The sequence below is a fragment of the Moschus berezovskii genome, chromosome 10 (assembly GCF_049115385.1).
Source record: "Moschus berezovskii isolate FMDL1 chromosome 10, NW_MosBer_1.0, whole genome shotgun sequence".
NCBI classification, from domain to species: Eukaryota; Metazoa; Chordata; class Mammalia; order Artiodactyla; family Moschidae; genus Moschus; species Moschus berezovskii.
Window position 1 is genome coordinate 96,026,632 of NC_142469.1, and position 24,889 is coordinate 96,051,520.

Genomic DNA, 24,889 nt, shown 5'->3' on the forward strand with positions numbered 1-24,889 from the left:
TCTGGCTTTTTAATACCTCATGAATAATATGGAATTATTGAGAAACAAAAGAAAGGTGATTATGCAAATGTTTGAAATATTTAATAATACATTAAAGTAGTCTTAGGAAATTGGAGAAATAACTTTACTGGAGTTATAGTAGCTTTTTGTAGAGGCAAAAGGTATTAAGAAGAAAAAATATCATTTCAGGAAAAGAAAATTTAAAAAGCAGAATGCATTAGAAGCAAATGACCTAATAAATTCAATTAAGTAATGAATATTCAGATAGCATTCATTTTTCCTGAGATATAATGGCCAAACCAAAGAGTTTCAAAAATGAAAAAAAAAAAAAAGGATAATTGAGTAAACTCTAAAGTATTAGAAGTAAGTCTTTCGAAACTCCTAGTTGGACACATTAGGACAGACATTTTTATTTTAGGGCCAGGGCATAATTGTTCAAGCAGTGAATATATCTTCAGACCCTTTCTCCCTGCCAGGACTTCACCCCTACACTGCCTTACCATGAACTTCCCCAAGCCCAGGCAGTCTTAAATTCCTTAGGGATCTTAGAGAGTGCCCTGGGCATCATCTCTCTCCCTTTCATTTTCATTCCAATGATCTGTGCTTATTAGTTTAATAATTCTCTTCAATTAATGCTTCCTTGTGGATTAGAATCACTCAAATTCACATTAAGTACTACTAAGTGGAAGTTCTATAGTTGGCTTAGAAATCCTTAACTACAGTACAACAAAGATGTTAAAGAAAGGCTTACCCCAAGGGCATGCAAGTCAAAGTGGTGGCATTTCACCTGAATGGTGGGCTTGCTCGATGATAGAGTTTGTATCTCAAGCCTGAAGGTAATCCTTGAATTTTGCAAGTTAAAATTTTTTTTAAAGGAATGTAAAGAAATTTGCTGTGATATAACTCTTGTCTAATCAGTGACACAACTTGAGATCTAATAATGTTTGTCCACTAGCAAATCTGTTACATGACATCTGTATTGCATTGCTAAATATTTTGCTCAGTCATTCTGGGAAATGACATTTTGGGGTACTGAATACACCTGCTTATATGGTGCTACAAGCCAAAGTGCTATCTGTTACAAATAAACATCTGGGCTGTTAAGGAGTTTGTTTAATATTTGCATGATCTAAGCTAGTTGGTTTTTTTCCTCTCTGCTTTGTGAACATTTGTTAAAATACCAAAATGGTTGAAATAATTTAGACAAAGGAAAGTGAGCTTAAGTAAAATACTTATTAATCTATGTTGTCTGGAAAAATCCTTGGTAGGGAACATAGAACGAGTTTTTTAACTTTATTTGGATTTCAGTTATGCATGCCACTCATATACCCTGTCACTATATATAATTAGGAACTGGCTATATATTCCATAGTGACACAGGTTGTAATTATTCGTTGTGATCTGCAATTCTCATTTAACCTAGGTTAAAATAGAACTGGAAATTTGTACATTTTTCACCTATTGCACTCGATTCCAGTTTGAAATTTTTTGAACTACTGTAAATATGCATTATTATCACTGGCATGTCACAGCTAACACGACTATTACTGCTTCCAAGTAGACACGATTGCTTTCCTCTTTGACTTGGGCCCTGGGATCCTATCTTTGCCGTCAGGCACACAATATGTACAGCTTCCTAATTTTGCTCTGTTTGCACACCTTATATAGCCTTTGGCATTTGAAAAATACAGAGCATCTAGGGGTAAATTTAAGAAAATATCTGTCAGTGCTAACTGAACCTGCCTTGCCATATTTGTCTCTTTGATAATTTTATAAATATTCAGCTCTCATCTCCACCTCTCCAGTTGTATTTAATTGTTCTGCATTCCAGGTCTGTGGTCATTTTTGACTTGTGTTCAACAGTGCGAATCAAATATTTGAGACTCAGCTCTGTAATAGTGCTATACCTAAACCATCTCAAGAGTCTACTTCTAAATTTCTCCAAGAAAGGAAATCTCATGTATTGGCTAAAATGTAACATTGTCTCCTAAAGATCTTTGTCACCTCTTCCTAGCTTCACTGCCTCTCTTCCATTGTGTTTTGGGCAGTTCATTCATTCATTCCACAAGTAACAGAACAACTTTTGATTCCTGTCTTTCTCCCTCCAAGCCAAAAACTGTCTTTGTTTAGCATCGCATCACCTGTGAATATACATTGTTAGTATTGAACAAATGTTCACAAAATGAACACTTTGATAAGCAGTTTTTAATAACTGTCACTTTTAGAACCTGAATTGAGTTTAAAATTATTCTAGAAAACAGATTTGTCTGTAGTATGACTGCTGGGACCTTTTAAAGTGGGGGCAATACTGCGTTTTGTTTTGCTTAATATACCTTGTGTATACTTGTCTTTATCTTGGAAATATTTTAAAATGAAGATAAATTGCAATGATAACAGAAATCATCAACTTCATTTTTAAAAAGTAAAATGCGTGTGTATAGTTATAACTTGATTACTTAGGTAACTTTGTTTCATCTTAGGGTGAACAGAATCACCTTTAATTATTTCTTCTTTGTTCAGATCACTTGCCTTTATCTTTCCATGTAGATCTGATATTAAAAGATTGTATTGTTTACATCTGTTTACATTCTCTATCTGTTTACATTCTCTCTCTCTTTCTAAAGTTACAGAGAGGGAGTCAAAGAGTATTTGAGTTATACACATACACTGCCTAATATTGAAGAACAAAGCATTTTTTCACTCTAGTTGCCACCAAAAGTAGGTAAATAACAGTCAGCATCATCCTCTCAAAAGTCTGACCTCAAAGTTTCTAAGAAATGCAAATCTCTAGTAGTTCTTTGCTTTTGATCTTCCTTTCCTGTTTTTCATCCAAGGCCACTGGTCTTACATTCTATCTAACAGGGAGATCGTGGAATCCTGCACTCTCAGGAGAGAAAGTACATTGAAAGTCACGTAGTACAAATACTGGGTAACTGAATACCTCTGGTAATACCTCTGTAAAGTCTTCGTCTAGCCTATTCTTGGAAACCTCCAGTGATCCAGCACATCCTTTGCTATGGCAGCAGATTCTATCTTTGTTGTTAGCGTTGAGTCTTGGTAGTGAGTTCTGGCTTCTCATGATTTCCACATATTTCTTCTATGACTCTTTGGACTCATAAAGAGCAAGTTGAACCCATCTCTCTCAGTCAGTTTAGGGTGCCGGAATAGAAATATCACAGACTTCATGGCTTAAACAGCAGACATTTCTCACAGTTCTGGAGCTCGGGAACTCCAAGCTTGCCAGCAGATCTGGTGTCTGATGAGTGCCTGCTTTCTGGCTTGTAGACAGCTGTCTTCTCATACCCTTACAGGGTGGAGAGAGCAAGTTGGCACCCTGGTCTCTATATATAAGGGCACTAATCCCATTCGTAAAGGCTCTCCCCTCGTGACCTAATGACCTCCCAAAGGCTCATACCTTTGGGATGGGATTCAAAGTGTGAAAACCATCACACTGGGGATTAGATGTCAACATACAGATTTGTGGGGGGACACAGACATTCAGACCACAATGCCATTGTATAAGGTAGAGCCCATGTGAAGGTGACACTCATGTTTCCTCTATGTCTTTTTTTCTCTTTGGCTAACCCCTCTTAGTCCCTCAGTGGTTCTCCGTGTGACCTGATTTCACATCTCCTCACCATCCTCGTTACTCTGAATGGGTTTGTTTTGCTTGTCTCTGCAGCATCCAGCACTGCGTGTGATGGTCCAGGTGTGCTCTGATGAGCTGAGAGTAGGGTGTGTTTCGCTTCCTTAATTCAGATATTACACTCACATTAGCATATCTAGTGATGAAAAGAGTTGACCAAGGACAGCAACTGGCCAAATGCAATGATTACTCTCATTTGACCTATTTTATTTCTTTGTTGTTTTGTTTGTTTAGTCACTAAATGATATCTGAGTCTTTTGCAACCCCACGGACTGTGGCCCACCAGGCTCCCCTGTCCATGGGATTTTCCAGGCAAGAATACTGGAGTGGGTTGCCACTTTCTTCACCAGGGGATCTTCCTGAGCCAGAGGTTGAACCCGTGTCTCCTGCATTGGCAGGTGGATTCTTTACTGCTGAGTCACCAAGGAAGCCCATTTTACTCGTAGATGTCCTTAAATTTGTCAGCTGTGTGGGATACAATTTTGAAACTCTGGTAACTGGGGGAAAAAACCACAAACTTCATTTAGTAGCTTGGATCTTGGATCATACTTAATAGAGAATGGTCTTGGACCAGTTCATGAATCTTTCTAAAGGAGCAGTTTTCTGGCATTTACCTTGCAAGGTTATTGTGAGGACTAAATTAGTTGTAAAATGCATACATGTAAAGTGTATTTAAAGTGCTTAAGCACATGGTGAGTGCTCAGTGTATGTTAGTGATAATAATCTTTATGACTGTTACTTATTCCAAGAAATGCTTTTTTGGATACTGAACAAATAAGGAAGGGTCTGTGGCATCATTATATTTTTAATATCATGTAATGTATCTAATCTAGATCTACAAGAATAAAAGCTATGCATAAAAACTCACCAGTCAACATTTATCCAAACTCCTTGACAGAACGAAATAGAGCAAAGTTCTGACATTAGTTATTCATTTGTTTTGGAATCAGAGGACAGGTGATCTGTTACAATGAATTTTACTTCTCATGTCTTAAATATTAAAAATAATTGTATTAGATTTTTACCAAAATAATTATTTCTTTTATACAAATCTGGGAAATGTTGCTTTCTGGTCTATTTTGGAGAGATTAGAGTTTTTGAAAATATGGACCCTTGTGTTCATTTTTGTCCTTTAAAATATTTGTTTCTGCTGATACATTTTAGTACATTTAGCCTGGTGTTTTCTAGGTTAAGATGCTGAACCAAGCCTCAAAGAATCTCTGCGAAAAAAAAAATGGAGTCTCTTCTCCTTAATTAGTTAGGGGTAACCACAGCTGGTAAATCTTTGGGGGAAGACTATTTTCAACTCTTTTAAAACTTTAATATTAGGAAAATAGAAAGACGTTTGTGACATCTTAGAACCTAGTCAACAAGTTGAGGGTCTTGGGTCGATTACTCAGGTGATGAGGTACAGCTTAGCAGCAATAAAAGACTGACTAAATATCTGTTGAGGCTAGAGACTGTCAGGTACATTTTGGATAAATCATTCCTCTTTAGTGTCTTCCATTAAGAGGTCTACTTGGGTGATAAGGACATTTATTAAATACTTTATAAAGATGCTTTTTAAATTTGCTATTGAAAGAATATTCATAGCAGGAGCAATCTTTGATATGTCATATTTCAAGAGTAGCTAATTATTATGTTGTCTTTTTTATAGCATCTGTTACACGCGTGCACACACACACACACACACACACACACATACACACATATCCTGCAACGGTTTGTAAGAGCAGCTTGTACTGGCTCACAAAAGCCTATTGTTAAATTTGTAGGAGTTTGGTACACTGCTTGATCTCAGACAAGAAGCTTGAAATTTGCCATGGTGGGAGTAGTTACACCATGGAAATTGGTGAATGCTACAAATCAAAGCCTTTTTTTACCCCTCTCGTGGACAGCTGGTTATTAAACACTTAGCAGCACAACTGTGTCCCAAACTCTTTCCTTAAATGAAATAAAGGGCTGTTAGCATTAAAAATGGTTTCCATGTGAAAGTTTATATGAGCAAAAGAATAAGCTATTTGTGTGTGTGTGTTCTCAGGAATACGGAAAGACCGAAGAGGCGGGAGAATGTTGAAGCACAAGCGCCAGAGAGATGATGGGGAGGGCAGGAACGACGCGGTGCCCTCCGGAGACATGAGAGCTGCCAACCTTTGGCCAAGCCCAATCATGATTAAACACACTAAGAAGAACAGCCCGGTGTTGTCCCTGACAGCTGACCAGATGATCAGTGCCTTGCTGGAGGCTGAGCCCCCCATAATCTATTCTGAGTACGATCCTACCAGACCTTTCAGTGAGGCGTCAATGATGGGCTTGCTGACCAGCCTTGCTGACAGGGAGCTGGTCCACATGATCAACTGGGCAAAGAGGGTGCCAGGTAAGAAGACTAAGCTTGACTTTTATTTTGAAGAGCCATTAACTATTCATGAACAGGTTGCCATATGTACCATGGGTGAGATAGTGGGACACAATAGCTTGTTATCTAGTTGATTTCAAGGTTATATCAGAATTGAATAATTTTCAGTATCTATACGCTCTTAATTCTCCTGGAAATTAGGAAAGAGTGTTTTGAAATAAAAATCTAGATGATTAAAGTCTTTAATTTGACATTATTTTTTTAACCCATCAATATTTACCCCCAAAATCTGGGGTGAACACTAGATAATAAATTCATTTAATATTATATGTTCACTGTGGCAGAAATTTTTAACACTGAATGATCTGTGTCCTATAAATTTTTAATGTTGAGGGCTTTTGTTCAAAACACCTAAATTGTGAATCATCAATTTTACTTTACAAGATTTTATTTTCAGGTATTTATGAGCTAAAGAAATAATAAGTTTTTTTTTAAACTGAATGCCAAATATTCATTTAACCATCTGTTAACATTTTAGGAACAAGATAATGCAATAGAAAAATCAATTAGGTTCTCATCCCTGAGAGGAGCTTATGGAAAGATAACAGTGGCTGAAGTTATACTTGATTCTTCAGCTGATATTCTCAGAACTGGTGTTCTTATAAAACATGACTGTTGCTCTTATTGTTCAGGGGGAAGAACTCTAGTTATTATGGAAACAAGACTAGAAAATGACCTCCTCCGTGCCCCATCATATCCATTCAGGAGCTAACATAGATGAATCAAGGCAAGAGGAAGTTAAATCTTCTTTTCTGGGCTTATAGATCAAACAAGTAATGAATTTAGATAGTGACTATCTTGTGAGTTTTTTTTTTTTTTAGTAGATGAACTTATTATCTATGAAGCATAGGTTTTTTTAATTAAACTAAATAAATAAGGAGTTTTGTACTTACATTTCAGAGATTATATGCCAAGTGAATATATATCTGGCTTTAGATTTGCATTTACATGTATGAGTTTGAGTGAACTCCGGGAGTTGGTGATGGACAGGGAGGCCTGGCATGCTGTGATTCATGGGGTCGCAGAGAGTCAGACATGACTGAGCGACTGAACTGAACTGAACTGAAGCATGTCGTCCTTTGAATAAGGAGCCAGCAATGTTGTGATCCAAACTGGATAGAGGGCATCTATTTAGGTGGCAGAGGTTGGGTTACATGGAAACATGGGGATTCACAGGCATATTTAAATTTTGAGTCAGTCCAACTGGCAAATAAAGACTCCCAGCCATGTTTGGAATTAAGAGTTTTAATGATCACTTCTCTACCTTAATATTCCTTTGTGAGGCAGATACATGAAAAGTAAATATTGGAAATTAAATGTAATGTGGTTATAGGTTTTCTCTTTGTATTTATTATTGCTTTCATTTTGTAGAAAGGTAGTTCAGGAGAAGAACACAGACAAACAAACAACTAACGGTCATATCCCTGAGAGCCAGCTCTTAGTTGCTCTTAAGTTTTATTGTTGTATATAAGCCTGTATTTTTCCTAATGAGGTTTGGTAATGTTAGTTTGAGAGCACTGCTGAAGTCAAATATATATCTTTCATACTTAGCAGTAGATTTCCATCTTGACATTTTTTACACATCTAAAAATTTGAAGGACACTTGAAACAATGGGAATTAAGTTCAGATACAAAACCAGTGGGAGAAGGGCATGGGAACTCACTCCAGTATTCTTGCCTGGAGAATCCTATGGACAGAGGAGCCTGGTGGGATACCATCCATAGGGTTGCAAAGAGTCGGACATGACTGAATCAACAGCATCCGTGCACGTTACTAATGAATGAAGAATTCATGGCAATAATCACCTGTGAAAGTAAAAGTGTTAGTCACTGAGTCGTGTCCGACTCTTTGTGACCCTGTGGTCTGTAACCCACCATTCTCCTCTGTCCTTGGAATTCTCCAGACAAGCATACTGGAGTGGGTTTCTATTCCCTCCTCTAGGGGATCTTCCCAACCCAGGGATTGAACCTGGGTCTCCAGCATTACAGGCAGATTCTTATACCGTCTTAGAATCTTCTGTATTTAGGAATAAAATGGAGATGGAAATCAAGGGAAGGAAAATATCATGTCCATGCTTAACCATTCCACTGTTAAACCCCAGAACTAAACGCATTTATGGTAATGAGAAGTACAGAAAAACCACTTTATAACTTGATTTGTTTAGGAGACTTAAACATTTCCAAAGTCCTTGGTCCAAACTATGTCTTGTTATTTGATGGTTTTAAAAAAAAAAGAATTATAAAGATGAAAATGAAATTATATATATGCTATGGTAATAAGATGAAAAATGAGGGAAAAATAGTCTTCTGGAATCATCTTTGAAGATGATTGTCAAGTTTTTCAGAGAATTTGACAAAGTCACATTTTGAAAAGTTTTTTACATCCAGATACCATCTGTCATTAAAAAAAACCCAACTCACACCAGAAATCTAAAATCTAATATAGATAATACTACATTTATATGGTCATAGTTTGAGATTAACAATAATATTAATCTAATATACATTTATCTTATATAGATATACTTTTTGCCTTAGTATAAAGAGTAGTAGGAAAGCCAGTTGTAGAGGCACCTGGAATTAACTATATGATAGCTGCATGGAACATTTGGATATCCTCAGACGGCTATCAGTATAACAGAAATTGTGAAATGACTTCATTTTTAAAATTTTCAGCATTAATTGAGTATAGTTGACAGATGTAATATTTAAAGTATATGTTACAGTCATTTGATAGACAATGTAAAAGTATTCCCTACATAAATCGGAGAAGGCAATGGCAACCTACTCCAGTACTCTTGCCTGGAAAATCCCATGGACGGAGGAGCCTGGTAGGCTGCAGTCCATGGGGTCGCGAAAAGTCGAACATGACTGAGTGACTTCACTTTCACGCACTGGAGAAGGAAATGGCAACCCACTCCAGTGTTCTTGCCTGGAGAATCCCAGGGACAGCGGAGCCTGGTGGGCTGCCGTCTATGGGGTTGCACAGAGTCAGACACGACTGACGCGACTTAGCAGCAGTAGCAGCAGCAGTTAACTAAATATCCATCACCTTACCTATTTACCTTTTCTTTCTCTAATGAGACCTTTAAGTTCTACTTTCTTAACAAATCAATTATACAGTACAGTGTTTTATACTAGATCCTCAGACTTTTTTCATCATATAGCTGAAAAGTTACACTCTTATCAATCTTTCTCTATTTGTCCCATCCTCCAAACCCTGGCAACCACTTGTATACTCTCTATGAATTTGACTCTTGTTTTTAGATTCCATGTATAAGTGATACCATGCAATATTTATCTTTTTCTGACTGGCTTATTTTTAATCATAATACCCTCACGGTCTATTTGTACTGTCACAAATTGCAAGATTTCTTTCTTTCTCATGGCTGAATAGCATTCCACTATGTATATCATCGTAGATACAGATTTATCAGAGCTTTTTCCATTCATCTGTCATTGATGGTCACTTAGTTTGTTTCCATATCTTGGATACATGAGAGTACAAATATTTCTTCTGATATTCTGTTTTCAAACCCTTTGGATGTATATTTAGAAATGGGATTGCTGGATCATATGGTAGTTCTGTTTTATTTTGGCAGGAATGGGGATCTCTTTACTGTTTTCCACAGTGGTTGCACCAGATTACAATCCCGATAACAGTTTACAAGGATTCCCTTATCTCCAAATCCTTACCAACACTTATTATTTGCTGTCTGTTTGATGATAACCAGTGTAACAGGTATGAGGTGATATCTCATTATGATTTTGATTTTCATTTCCCTAATGATTGCTTGAGGACCTTTTCTTGTATCCATTGGCAATTGTATATCTGTGGAAGAAAGGTCTATTCAGTTCTTCTGCCCATTTTTTAGTCAGACTGGGTTTTTTCTTTCTTTTGCTATTGAGATATATGTGTCCTTCATATGCTTTGGATATTAACCTTTTGTCCAATAACATGATGTGCAAATATTCTCTCCCATTTGGTAGGCTGCTCTTTATTTTGTTGGTGGTTTCCTTTGCTATGCAACAACTTCTTAATTTGATGAAGTCTCACTTGTTTGTTTTTGCTTTTGTTGTTTTGCAAATAGAGACAATTTTATTTCTTCGTTTTTCAATTTGCATGTCATTTATTTCCTTTTCTTGCCTAATTACTATGTTAGGACTCCCAGTACTATATTAATCAGGAGTCTTGAGACTGGATACCTTTGTCTTCTTCCTAATTTTAGACTAAAAACTTCTGTCTCTCACTGTTTGGCATGATTCTAGCTGTGGACTTTGTATATATGACTTTTATTATGTTGACGTATGCTTCCTCTATACCCACTTTATTGAGCGTTTTTATTAGGAATGGATGTTGAATTTTGCAAATGCTTTTTCTCTATTGTTGATATGGTCATATACTTTTTATTCTTCATGTTAATGTTCTATACTGATTGATTTGCAGTTGCTGAACCATCTTTTTATCCCTGAAATAAGTCCTGTTTATTCATGGTGTGTGATTCTTTTAATATGTTGTCGAATTTTGTTTGCTACTGTTTTGTTGAGAGCTTTTGCATCTATGTGTATCAGGGATATTGGCCTGTAATTTTCTTTTCTTGTGATTTCCTTGTCTAGTTTTGGTATCAGGGTAATTATGGTTTTATAAAATGATTTGGGGCATAATTTCTCTTCTTCCATTTTTTGGAACAATTTGAAATTCTTCTTTAAGTGTTTGGTAGAATTCACCAGTGAAGCAATCTGAGCTTGTCTTTGTTGGTATGTTTTTGATTACTGACTCTATCTCCTTACTAGTAATGGTCTGTTAGAATTTTCTGTTTTAATGATTCAGTCTTGGAAGCTTGTATATTTCCAGGAATTTATCAGCTTTTTTCCTGTTTGTCCAGCTTGTTGGCATATAATGATTCATAGTAGTTTCTTATGATCCTTTGCATTTATGTTGTATCAGTTATAATATTATCTCTTTCTTTTCGAACTTTATTTTCTCTTGGTAAGTCTAGCTAACAGTTTGCCTGTTTTGTATATATTTAAAAGAAAACTGTCTCTTAGTTTCAGTGATCTGTTCTGGTATCTTTAATCTTGATTTCATATATCCAATCTAACCTTTGTTATTTCCTTCCTTCTACTAACTTTTGACTTAGTTTGTTTTTCTTTTCTACTTCCTTGCAGTATTAAATTTGTTGTTAATTTGAGCACCATTTTTTTTCTTCAATGTAATGAGCACTTTTCTTTTTTTCCTAATGCAGCTGTAAACTTCCTTGTTAGACTGCCCTGCTGCATTTTGTAAGTTTTGGTGTTTTATTTCAATTTTTATTTCTGTCCAAGTATTTTTTATTTCTTTTTTGATTTTTCTTTGACTCATCTGTGGTTCAGAAGCATGTTTTTTAATTTCCAAATATTTGTGAATTTTACAGTTTTCTTCTTGTACTTAATTTCTAGTTTCATACCATTGTGGTTGGGAAAGATACTTTATATTTCAGTCTGCTTAAATTTATTGTCTTGTTTTGTGGTTTAACGTATGATTTATCCTGGAGAACTTTCCATGTGTTCTTGAGAAAAATGTTTTCTGCTGCTACCAGAAGGTCATCTGGTCTCCTCTGCAGTTTATACAGTTTAAGTCCAGTGTTTTCCTTATTGATTTTCTGTGTGGGTGATCCATCCATTGTTCAAAGTAGAGTATTGAAGCCCCTACTGTTATTGTATTGCTGTCCACTTTTTAAGGTCTGTTAATATTTGTTTTATGTGTCCAGGTGGTCCAGTGTTGGTTGCATAAATGTTTGCAAATATTATTATATATCATCTTATTGGATTAACCCCTTTGTCATTTTAAAATGATTTTTTGTCACTCTTTAAAGTCTTTTTTTGCATTCTATAAATATTTGTCTGAAATAAGTATAGCTGTCCCACTTTCTTTTGGTTTCCACTTGTATGGCATATCTTTTCCCCATCATTTCACTTTCAGATGCGTGTCCTTAAGCCTGAAGAGAGTATCTTGTAAGTAGCACTAAGGGTCGGACACAACTGAGCAACTTCAGTTTCACTTTTCACTTTCCTGCATTGGAGAAGGAAATGGCAACCCACTCCAGTGTACTTGCCTGGAGAATCCCAGGGACAGGGGAGCCTGGTGGGCTTCCATCTATGGGGTCACACAGAGCTGGACACGACTGAAGTGACTTAGCAGCAGCAGCCGCAGAATATAGTTGGATCTTGTTTTATGATCCATTCAGCCTTTTGTCTGTCTTTTCATTGGAAAATGTAGTCCACTTACATTTAAATTAATCATTGACAGACATTTACTTATTACCATTTTGTTGATTTTTTCGGCCTGTTTTGTATTTCTCTGTTTCCTTTTTCTTCTTGTGCTCTTTTCCTTTGTGTCTTGGTGATGTTCTTGAATGGTGTGTTTAGGTTTCTTTCTTATGATCTTTTGTATGTTTAGTACAGGTTTTTGCTTTGTAGTTACCATGAAACTTATATAACAACTTATAAGCCTATTTTAAGTCGTTAACAACTTCTAAAGCTCTATATTCTTACTCTTCTTCAGTTTTATGGTTGATGTTGTAATTTATATTTTACCTTGTGTATTCATTAGCAAATTACTGTAGTTATAGTTTTTCTTTTTTACCATTTTTCATACTAGATTTAAAAGTTAGTATATGCCTGCCATGGTTACAACATTGGAGTATTCTGAATTTAACTCTATATTTACCTTATTATTGAGATTTATATTTTCTTTTTTTAATTGAAGGATAATTAATTGAGGGATTGTTGATTTACAGTGTTTCAAGTGTATGTGATTCAGCTGTGTATGTGTATCTATCTATTCTATTTGTCAGGTTCTTTTCCATTATAGGTTATTACGTTGAATATAGTTTCCTGTAGTATGCAGCAGGTCCTTGTTTATCTGTTTCTTAGATTTATACTTTTATATGTTTTCCTGTTACTAATTAACATCCTTTCACTTAAACTTGAAGGTATACCTTTAACATTTCTTTAAAGGCTAGTCTAGGGATGATGAGTTCCTTCGGTTTTTGCTTATCTGGTAAACTCTTGACCTCTCCTTCAATACTGAAGGAAAGCTTGGCTAGGTAGAGTATTCTTGGTTGGTGTTCTTTTTTTTTCTTCAGTTCAGTTCAGTCGCTCAGTCATGTCCAACTCTTTGCCACCCCATGAACCACAGCACGTCAGGCCTCCCTGTCCATCACCAACTCCCATAGTTTATTCAAACTCATGTCCGTTGAGTCGGTGATGCCATCTAACCATTTCATCCTCCTGCACTCAATCTTTTTTTTCTTCAGCACTCTGAATGTACGATGCCCTGTAAAGTTTCTGTTGAAATATTGCTGATAGCCTTATCTAGCTTGTATGTAACAAGTTGTTCTTTCTCTTGGTTCTTTTAAGATTATCTCCTTGTTTTTTAACTTTTGATACTTTAATTTTAATATGTCATGCTGTGAGTCTCCTTGGGTTCATCTTATTTGAAACTCTTTGAGAAGCCCAGATCTGCATATCTGTTTCTTTCTCCAGGTTAGGGAAATTTTCTGTGATTATTTCTTTAGCTTTCTACTCCTTTCACTTTCCTTTTTTTTTCTGAGACCACTGTAATGTGAATGTTGGTTTACTTGACGTTGTCCTTATATAAATTCCTTAAACCATCTTCACTCTTTTTCATGTTTGTTTTTTTTTTTACTCTTCTGATTGGATGACTTCCACTACCCTGTTTTTTAATATGCTGATCCTTTCTTCTGCTTGATCTAGCTGATATTGAACCCTTCTACTGAATTTTTCACTGTAGTTGTTAATAGTGTATTCTTTTGTACTGTGATTTCTGTTTTGTACTTTTATTTCCTGTGTCTTTGTTGAATTTCTCACTTTGTTCTTGCCTTGTTCTTCTGATCTTGGTATGCATCTTTGTGATCATAACTTTCAACTCTTTATTAGGTAAATCACTTGTCTCCATTTCGTTAAAGTCTATTTCTGAGATTTTATCTTGTTCTTTTGTTTGGAACATATTCCTCTGATTTTTCATTTTCCTTGACTCCCTTCATTGGTTTCTTTGCCTTGATAAAACAATTACATCTCCCAGTCTTGATAGAATGATCTCATGTTGGAGATGAACCTTACTGATCAGCCCAGCCTGAGCTCTTTGTTGTCTCTCAGACCTTTATGATTTTCCAAGGTGACATCTTTGTTTTTAGAGGCTCCCAGTAGTTGAGGTTATGCCAAGACCTGTCAGTATCTGAAAGGGAAGGATCTCAGTGAGCATGTAGATACAAACTAATTGGAGTTGGACCTTCAGGTACCAGCTTTTAATGTATACAAATAGATTTCTTTTAGGGGAAGACTGAGTGATGGGATTTTGTTTGCTTCTTCTGTGCTGAGTCTTGAAAGGATAACCTCTTAAGAACCCTTTGTTTGTTAAAGACCTGTGGGGCTGATAAGTGCAAGCTCTGTTGGACACTAGAGCCAGATGATCAAGTTATGTTTTCCTTAGGTGGCAGCTGCAGAAGCTAGGGTACCAAGTATATGTACAAGTTCCTTCCAGAGAGATATTAGTGATTTGGAACAGGTTACAAGGAGAATGCAGAGATGGTTTGTAATGCTTTCCCAATTTCTGGGGGATAATCAGTCATTCTCTGCTGCTGCTGCTGCTGCTAAGTTGCTTCAGTCGTGTCCGACTCTGTGCGACCCCATAGACAGCAGCCCACCAGGCTCCCCCGTCCCTGGGATTCTCCAGGCAAGAACACTGGAGTGGGTTGCCATTTCCTTCTCCAATGCGTGAAAGTGAAAAGTGAAAGTGAGGTCACTCAGTCGTGTCCGACTGAGTGACCCCATGGACTGAAGCCTACCAGGCTTCTCCATCCATGGGCTTTTCTAGGCAAGAGTACTGGAGTGGCTTGCCATTGCCTTCTCCGGTCATTCTCTAGATGGTGCTAAATTAGAAACCTGACTCTCAGATAGCAGCTCCTAAAGTATGCAAATGGGCCTTTTTCAGGAAAAACTCGGAGATGAATGTGTCTGTTTGCTTCTTTTGTACTGAACCCTGAGAAGATTGTGAGTCCTTGTGAGCCCATTAAGAACAATTTGTTTGCTTTAGTATTGTGAGTATGGTAGATATAAGCCTTGTTGGTTTTCAGAGCAGTGTGTTTTGGGGTCATATCCCTGGGGTGCTAGATATTAGGACCAACCCTTCCCTCCTCAGGGAGAGGCTAGGAGTTGTGAGTTCCCTCCTGATTGTACAGTGCTGTACGAGGTTTGAGTGTGTTTATGGTAAGAGTATGTCTCAGTCATTCCTACCCATTTCAATGTGAGTATTTTTTCATTTGCCCAAAGTGAAGGAATCACTCAACTAGTTTCTGGATTTCTTTTAGGGGAAATCACTCTGCGTGTAGTGGAGATATGTCCATGGGAAGTTATGAGTTCAGGGGTCTCCTACATCTCCATCTTGGACCATAACCCCTGTTGACTTCATTTTGCATGATGAATTTTAATTTAAAAAACAGTCAATTCATTGGACTATTTTATTCTAGAATTATACTTTAGTAATAAAATACTGTCCGAATTTTCAAATGTTGGTGATTTTAAGTTGAATTTCCCTTTATCTTAATATCTAGGGCATATTTTTGGCTTGTAATGTCTCTCTACTTAGATTCAAGATATGAAGAGCATTATGATAAAATACATCATGCAAGAATGATAATCAAGTTCCTATCTGTAAATTACTTATATTTAACCTAGCTAAAGATCACATCATGACATTAATTTTTTTCCTCTCTGTGATTTAAAAAAGCAGCAGCAAGGAAAATGATAAAAACCTACCTACCTACCCCACTCCAACAAGTTATGTTTGTTCATAACACATGTTACATACCTGCTTTTTGCTATCTAACTATAGAGAAGGATCTTTCTCTTTATTGTTTCCACTGAATTTGTTAATCTTTAAGACGCACTTGGGCTTTCCAGGTGGTGCTAGTGGTAAAGAACCCATGCGCAAGCCAAGAAACATAATGAGATGTGAGTTCAGTCCCGAGTCAGAAAGATCCCTTGGAGGAGGGCATGATGGCAGCCCACTCCAGTATTATTGCCTGGAGAATCCCATGGACAGAGGAGCCTGGCAGGGTGCACTCCACAGGGTCTCAAAGAGTTGGACACGACTGAAGCAACACATGCACACAAGAAGCGCTTTACATAATCTGTGGATGGAGAATTAGTTTTAAGAGATTGTTAAATCTCAATTTATCATTATCATATACATGGTGAAATGTCAGCAAATGCAACATCATTATCTGAAGGTCAACAAGGAAAAGAAGTATGCCTGCAAAGTTGTTATGTTTTTAATTTCTGTATCATTGACTGGCTGATTCTTAGTTTCAGTGTGAATCAAGTCCATTTGATTTTTACCCCCAGAAGCTTGACTTGCATCATGAAACCATTAATTTGACTTATAAAAAATTATGCATTTTCCAAAATTCACTATAATTTTTCATACCTGAAGGGCAATTTCATACTTCGTGTTTATGTTCTAGTTCTGTCTAGTGGATATTTGGACAAATATCTAGCCCTGGGCTCTTCACTGCCTTTTAAAGGCTGATAAATAGAAGCCTGACAGTCTCACTGACCCACAGGGACATCTGGGAGGGTTATGAGGATGCTGAAGCTGCTGGCCCAGGAAGAATAATACAGGGGACATATATCAACAGTTGAGCTCAATTTCATAGGAAACATACTACATTACCCACTTCTTCTTTCAGTGGTAAACTAGATAACTTTTCTCCTTCTCCTTTCCTGCCCAAGGCCCTCTCTACTCAATACTAGCGAGTCCCCACTTCCTTCTGAGCCCTGACTCCCCATCATTTGACTGTGCATTCCTTTCTTGCTCTGTTTGGTCCAAGGGGGAGGGGAGAACTTCACTTTTTCCTGGGTATACCCCTCCATCAACCCCAACCACAGGTTTCTCAGGAGCTTCTTATATTGTCTCTGAGGGTGCAAGTTTGTCGTAGCTGTTCCAGGGCTGAAGGCTGTGTCTGCCCCTGTGTTTACTCGGAGTCTAGTAATTAGCTTCCTGGACTGTAACTCATCCTCCTCATTCAAATTAGAAATGAACTGAGCTCAGGACATTCTTGTTGAATGAATTAATAAATGAACGAATGAATGATGCTCTTTGAAACCCCTGATTTTTAAGAACTCTCTGAGCCCTGTTAGAACTCAGTTTTTCCACAGTCGATACGATTTTTAAGGTAGGGGTGTTACTCTTTTTTTCCTTCCTTCAGAAACTACCTGCTGTTCTGACAATCCTCTCACAGCTGCCTTCATGAGGCTCATTTCCAACCTTTCTTTCTTAAAAATTTAATTTATTTATTTTAATTGGAGGCTAATTACTTTACAATATTGTAGTGATTTTTGCCATACGTTGACATAAATCAGCCATGAGGGCCAGAAGCAGTATCCAGAGGCATGGACAGAGCTTGGGCTGAGGACTTTAACAGGCTTCCTTGGCCAGCAGCAAGGCAGTTTCACTTCAGAAGAGTGTAATTTAAACCTTAAAATGGGTATGGCCAAGAGGAGAGCACAGTACCTCAGTCTGGAAATTGGGAGCGTCTTTAAGGGATACGTTTCTATTCTGGGAGGTGGATTCCAGGGACTTAGCAGTCCTACCCTGTATTCTGATTCCCAACCTGTAATCAGACCAGTGGACCCTACTCTAAAGCTGTCCTAGTGTTCCAGCCTGTTTCAGCATGGCACAGTGATGAATGATAACTTGGAAGTGACTTGGAAGCATAGGTGATGTCCCAGAGAGGCAACAGATAGTTTAAGGGTAAGATTTGTGGTTTAGATTTTGCAACCTTTCTATCATAAGAGCCTTGGGACTGGGTTAGAAACCCCCGCATGAATGGTGGCAGCCCCCTGGGAGCTTTCATTGGAGTGTTCCATTTCCAAGTCAGTCTTGCCCAGGTTTTCACTGCTCCTCTGGAAGCTCAGGTTGAAATCCAAGGAAGGCAGCTACTTACTTCATTTTTTTCTTTCGCTTGAAACTTTGAAACCCCATAGAAGCTTGTTGGCCCAGATGCAGTTAAACCTTTAAAATCCTTTTCTCATTTTGAGAGCATTTGAGAAAAATGCTCCATCTGGGCTTCTTTGCCCTGCTCTCCTCAGGGTTCTTTTTCATTGAGTCTGGGCTGGGGCCCTGGGTTCTCAAGCCACCCTATGGGGAGCTGTGGGCCTTTGGCTCTGCTACTTCTGGGGGAAATTTGGCATGGAGAATGTCAGGGTTTTTTTTGTATCTGTGGTTGGGAAGATCCCCTGGAGAAGGGAATGACTATGCACTCCAGTATTCTTGCCTGGAGAATTCCCTGGACAGAGCTGCCTTGTAGGCTACAGTCCATGGGGTCGCAAAGAGTCGGACATGACTGAAGTGACTTAGCACATACACACATATATATGTGCTAAACAGATGTAATGCTGTTGAAATGTGTTGAAACAGGTGGAATTGTATCTCCCCAAAATATGTGTGGAAATTCTAACCCCTTTATCTCAGAACATGCTCTTATTTGGAAATAGGGTCTTACAGGGTAGATAAAGTTCAAGTGAGTTCATTAGAGTGAGCCTGAATACTTTTAAAAAGAGGAAATTTGGGAGACGAGGTCAGAAAGGACCCTCCTTTAGAGCCCTCTGAGAGCAGGGCCCTGTCACCTTGATTTCAGACTCATTTCTGTTGTTATTTTATAGTTTGCATGAAAGTCCTAGCAACCGATTACCAAGCATTTATTTATTCTTGGCTGTGCTGGGTCTTCTTTGCTCTGTGGGCTTTTTCTCTAACTGTGGCAAGTGGGAGCTACTCTCTACTTGCCCTCCACAGGCTTCTCATTGTGGTGGCTTCTCTTGTTAGGGAGCAAGGACCCCAGGGCGAGTGGACTTCAGTAGCTGTGGCTCCCGGACTCTAGAGCACAGGCTCAATAGCTGCGGTACGTGGGCTTAGTTACTCCTTGGCATGTGGGATCTTTCCAGACCAAGGATCGAACCCATGTCTCCTGCATGGGTTCTTTACCACTGAGCCACTAGGGAACCTCACCAACAGTTATAAAAATAAAAAGCTGACTTTTAAGGCAAAAAAAAGAAGGAATTTTTTATTTAAAAGGATGTTGGGCTCATCTAATGGAGGCTTGGCTAATCATTTACTCTGTAGATTCTCTCCTTTGCCTGTCCAAGTGGTTCCCTGAACTTCTGACTTTGAAATTGGTTTAGAGCTTCAACACTTCTGTGCGCCTACCTGGCAAATGCCTGGTAAAAATTTTTAACCAACAAAAGAATGTTTTCATCTGGTCTTTTGATAGTTTCCTTTTTTACATTATGTCTTTGATCCATTTTAATTCGTCCTGGTTTACACTGTGAGGTGCGCTCCAACATCTTTCTACACGCGGCTGCGCAGTTGTTTCGATTCCATTCATTGAACCACCTCCTACAGAACTATTGTTAAGACTTCTTTTCTTGACCTTCCAAGTTTACTATTAAGAGCTTTTATTTATTTTTTTAAGCACTTTTAAAGTAGAGTGATAGATATGACCCATTAGTTTACATGTTTCATTATTTCCCCCCCAATTATGAAATAAAAAAACAAAGGACTTATTCACAAGCTATAAATTTTGCTTAATTTATATTAGCTGAATATATAATGTGATTTGTGTATCTTGTGCAGATATATTTTGTAACATTCCGTTGATTTTATAAATATGGAGGAAAAGTTCATAAGATGTGACACATTTAGAAAAGATTACTGCTGATAAGAGGTAATCAATAGAATTACCATTTAATATTCACAGGACAGAAAAATTGTTCCCAGGAGAGAAAAAGAAGGCTCCACCAAGCTTCCCTTCTCTTTGAAGGTTTTTCCCAGATTCTCCAGTACTGGTCCCTGAGCACTTTGCTGCCTTTAGCCAACTTGAAAAGCTAGCCTCCTCAGAGCCTCAGCTATTAATTTTTAGGCTCATGATTCCAGATTTCTTTCTGGAGGTCCCAACACCTAAATATCCAGTTGCCACTTTCAAATGCCCGCATTGCTACCAGTATATCTAAAATCAAACTAGTCATTTTCTCTTTCTGCCCTTGTAACAAACTCATTTGTTTCTCTTAATGCTCCCCATTTCTGCCGAGGGCTCCAGCCTTCTTGTCCATCTAGCTTTGCAGTCCTCTTTGTGTCTGGCGCTTCTTCACTGTGGATCGTCACTTCTTCATCCTCAACATCTCTAGATTTTGGCTCTGTTTTCATTCCACTGTCACCAGCCTGGTCCACATCCCCATTGTTTTGCAAGCCCACATTACTATCGTATCCTCCTAGCTGGTCTGTTTTTGATTCCAACCTCTCCTCCCTTCAATTCCTCCTGCTCATCCCTGCCAGAGTAATGTCTGTAAATCATCATTTCAAAATGCTCCATTCCCTATGTTAGTTTCCAATGGCTGCCATAACAGTGTTCCACAAACTGGATGGCTTAAAATGCTAGCAGTTCTCTCACAGTTCCAGAGGCTGCATATCTGAAATCAAGATGTGAACAGTGCTGTGCTCTCTCCGAAGGCAGGGAGGAGCTTTCCTGGTATCTTCTTGGCTTCTGGAAGCTTCTGGCAGCCCTTGGCATCCTTTGTTTACAGAGCTTCTCTCCAGTCTCTGTACTGCTGTTGTCACAAGATGTTTCCTCATGTGTGTCTGTATCCAAGCTTCCCTCTTCTAATAAGGACACCTGGGCCCACCCTAATCCAGTGTGATCTCATCCTACTTGATTAAATCTCCAAAGACTATTTTTGAATAAGATCACAGTCATAGGTTCTGGGTGAATATGTGTTTCAGGGGAGACAACTATTCAATTAAAAATTTGGCAGTAGACTTGACTGTCTAATGTAATAATGGCTTTAACAGAAAAGTGATGGTGTCCTTGAAATTTAAAATGCAGAGTTAGACTATGCCACAGGGCGCCGAATCCCAGGTTAGTCTTTTATAGAGCCTTGGGAAGACCCACTGGCTCACTCTCATCTTATTTGATTTCTACTTTCCAACCCAATCTCCTTGCCTCACCCTTTCTTCCTGCCAGTTTCTGCTCCACATGGTGTGTTCATTTTATTTTTCTTCTGTCTGAATACCTGCATCTCCCGCTGTCCCCCCAAAGGGACACTTCTACTTCCTTTCTGAAACTTCAAACTAGCTTAACTAACATAATCTCGGATCAAGTGTGCCATCACCTGATAACCAATCCATGGTCCAGGGTGCCTTGTCAGATGTATATATGTGAACTAAATCAACCAGGGTCTAAAGCACAATAAGAGCTTTTAAACTGTATTCTTATTTCACTAATAGTAGATTTGAGGCTGGATCATTCATTTAATACTGTGGTTGGATTTCTCCTTTTAAATGGAAAGTTGAAGTTTTTGTTGGCCACTGTCTCTTTTTGTCTAGGGAACTTTGTCAGAGGAAAAGTATTTTTACAATCTGAGTTGACTGGCTTAAGCCATGAACTTGTTCTTTGAAGGTTCTATATGTGCAAAATGAATGTATATTAAATTAATCATATTTTAATTATAGGAAGTGTGTCTCACTTATATAAAACCGGCTATAGATATGGATATGTGAAGTGAGCCTTCATTTGACAGACAAGTGTTTTCCTTTTTGTTGAAATATGCTTCTTCAGAAATTGAGATTTCTCAGTGTTCTGATCATTTGCTGCGTTCTCAGAATGACCCTGAAACCGTATGTCTTCTCCAAGATACATGCGGTAACTTCCTGGGTTGAGAGCGCTTATCTTTTGGCTTAATCAGTTCTCTGTCTAGAACCCCGGAATCCGTTCATTCCTTTGCTTCTGTTGTTCCATTGCTAAATCATGTTTGCCTCTTTGAGACCCCATGCACTGTAGCCCGCCAGGCTCCTCTGTCCTTGGGATTTCCCAGGCAAGAATACTGGAGTGGGCTGCCGTTTCCTTCTCCAGCGGATCTTCCCAATCCAGGGATTGAACCCATGTCTCCTGCATTGGCAGGCAGATTCTTTACTACTGAGCCACCTGGGAAGCCCCCTGCCCTCATTTATTCCTAACAGGGGTGTTTTTAGGCCCACTATGGGCTTAGCCTCTGTGCCCTGAGCATCACCATGGCCAAACGAAAGTTTCAACTCCCCTACTACCCAGTGGAAGTTATACCTCAGTGATGTAAGATGTTAGTTTTCTTTAGGGGATTGTAGACTAGAAAGCTGCAAAAAGGAGAGAAAATCAGTATTGACTCCAATGAAATCTAAAGAGGAGGAGCCATCAGCAATGATGAGAACCTTGGAAGCAGTAGGGGAGTAGAATTAAAATAATTCACCTATTTCCTACATAACTCTATATAACCAATGATTTCTAGGCATATCTCAATAAGTAGATTTGAAATTTGTTTCCTGCCACCACTCTATTATTTCATGGGAACCAGAGAGCTCTAATCAATAGGTTTATGCAGCAGTCTTTATGTTAGACTATAGTGTAACCAGATTATTTTGGGGCACAATTATTCTCTCTCTCTCCTTACCTCCTCACACCCACATCTCTCAAGCATTCATGTTAAGCATTTCTCTTGCCAGTGTGAAAATAAATCCAGTGCCTATGGCAAGTGCTTAAACAATGCAGTAGGTAGGAAAGTATTGATATTAATCTAGAGATATTATATTAGCACTTATTTATAGCATCTTGTAAAACCTAGTGACTTCTTAACTTTGGGGATGAATGAACAACCTTCAGAATCTTGGCATGGAAGAAACAGCTTGATGCTGATCTCTGGACTACTGGAATCCAGAATGAAAGTTTGGTGGGTGTAGGGAGTTTGAATTGAATATCAAGGAAGAATAGACAGAGGTATTTGCTAAGAAGGTAGAGGGCTTCCTTGGTGACTCAGAGGGTAAAGAATTCTGCTTACAATGCAGGCAGACCCAGATTCAATCCCTGGGTTGGGAAGATTCCCCAGAGAAGGAAATGGCAACTCACTCTAGTATTCTTGCCTGGAGAATCCCATGAACACAGGAGCCTGGCAGGCTAGTCTATCGGATCGCAGAGAGTCAGACACTGAACGACTAAGCAGCAGCAGATATAGGAATGTGTTCCTTTTCTCTAAATCAAATACTTTATTTCCCAGGGAAGGCGGTGTAACTGTTCTGTCAAGGTGATTCATAGTCATTAGGTGAATAGATGCTCGCTCTATACCCTCCTGCTTCACAGAGGGTGGGAATTAACAAAAGTGCTGTGGTAAAGTCCTTTTACTACTTGCATTTTAACAGTAATAGTACGGTTGATCCAACCTTGGGCTTGTTTATATTTGATTGTTAACCTCACCTGAGCCACCACAAGCAGCTTAGTGTTAGTTCATTTTCTTCAAAAGGATAAGTGACAAAATTAGCTTGTTCCTGTTGGGAACCCCTGGTTCCAGGAAATCTTAGAGGTTCGATTCTGTTGCCTTGGTTACTAAATGGTTCCATACAGGTTGCTCAACTTCCTATGGGTACTTTTCTGAGGAACATTCTCCTTTGGAAGTCAGTTGATTGATGTGTTAAAATCTAATTTCTGCTTAAAAATTCTTGAGTCAAATTCACCACGATTTAGTTCAAAAAACAAATGGCCTTGTGGTTTCGGTCTAGGATTTTTCACCTAGTTGTACCTGGCAGAATCCCTAGCACAATAATATGAAAAATTAGAAGTGTGTTTGCTAAATGAAATCTAATAAAATGGCAGCAGTGCTCTTCTTTAGAGTGAACTGAATTGTTTCTTTGTGGTACAGTGTGTGTTTATCATGTGATCATTTCATAAACTTGAAATCTACTAAAATGGTGGACAATTTCTTTCTCTGGAGGGTATTAAAAGTGTATCTTCATAGAATAGCATGCCATGTAATAACATTTGGTTCTTTTTCACCCAATCAAGATGTTTGCTAAATTTGCTTAGGCGATTTGAAAGGCGTTTTTGAAAATTAGTGGATAAATGCTATGGACTTGAAAAATTGTTCAAGACCTTGAGCTGTGGCCTTGAATGTATGCATTTAAGTTGTATCTGGAGGGGTATTTTTCCTTGTATCGATGAGGCAGAAATGGGATATAATTAGTTTTTTTTTTTTTAGTTTATTGCTAAGCTCAATTCAGAGGTATAAACTGAAAGAGGTATACCGTTCTTGTGTGGATCTGAAGTTCCCCAAACTATGATCCAGAAAAATGCTATCTTTAGATGGGGTCTGTGAGAGTAATAGGCTCCACTGAGACTGGTTATGAAAGATCTCAGATTTAAAAGGTTTACAAATGTGTAGCTATATAATCAATTAGTGTCAAACAAATGTGTGTCAAAACACATGACTCACAATCTCATGAAATCAGAGTGATTTACTTAAATATCTTTTAATTCTCCTTCCTAATAACAGACCACTTTGGTTGAATCTTTAGTGTAAAAATGACTGTCAGAACTGGAACAGGGAACAATAGCCTCGTTAATCATTTTCTGATTTGTCTTGATTATAGTAAATGGAACTTAAGGTGTCCTAGAAGCTACATTTTTATAAAAGAGGCAGGTTCTCATGATGGGTAGTGGTGATGATTGCACAACAGTATATTTAATGTTACTGAACTGTACATTGAAACATAGGTAAATGGTAAATTTATGTTGTGTATATTTTGCCACAATAAAAGAAGAGGTATAATACTTTTTGTAGGATACATGAAAAAGAAAGAGGCATTGCATAGCAAAAAGGTAATAGAGAAAATTGATACCAAATTCAGAGATCATTTGTCTTATCCATAACTTGGTTTTTAGGTAAGCATGCAAACACATTGTAAAAAAGATAAA

At 38.0% G+C, this 24,889-nt stretch overlaps 1 protein-coding gene across 5 annotated transcripts in view; it reads left to right on the forward strand.

The window, feature by feature from the left end:
• Nucleotides 1-24,889, forward strand: part of ESR1 (estrogen receptor 1) — a 404,881-nt gene that overhangs the window by 248,990 nt on the left and 131,002 nt on the right. For all 5 annotated transcript variants that reach the window (XM_055433434.2, XM_055433435.2, XM_055433432.2 and 2 more), the window contains one exon: nt 5,688-6,023. In XM_055433434.2, coding sequence (XP_055289409.2) covers nt 5,688-6,023 — 336 coding nt within the window. The remainder of the gene's footprint in view (nt 1-5,687; nt 6,024-24,889) is intronic.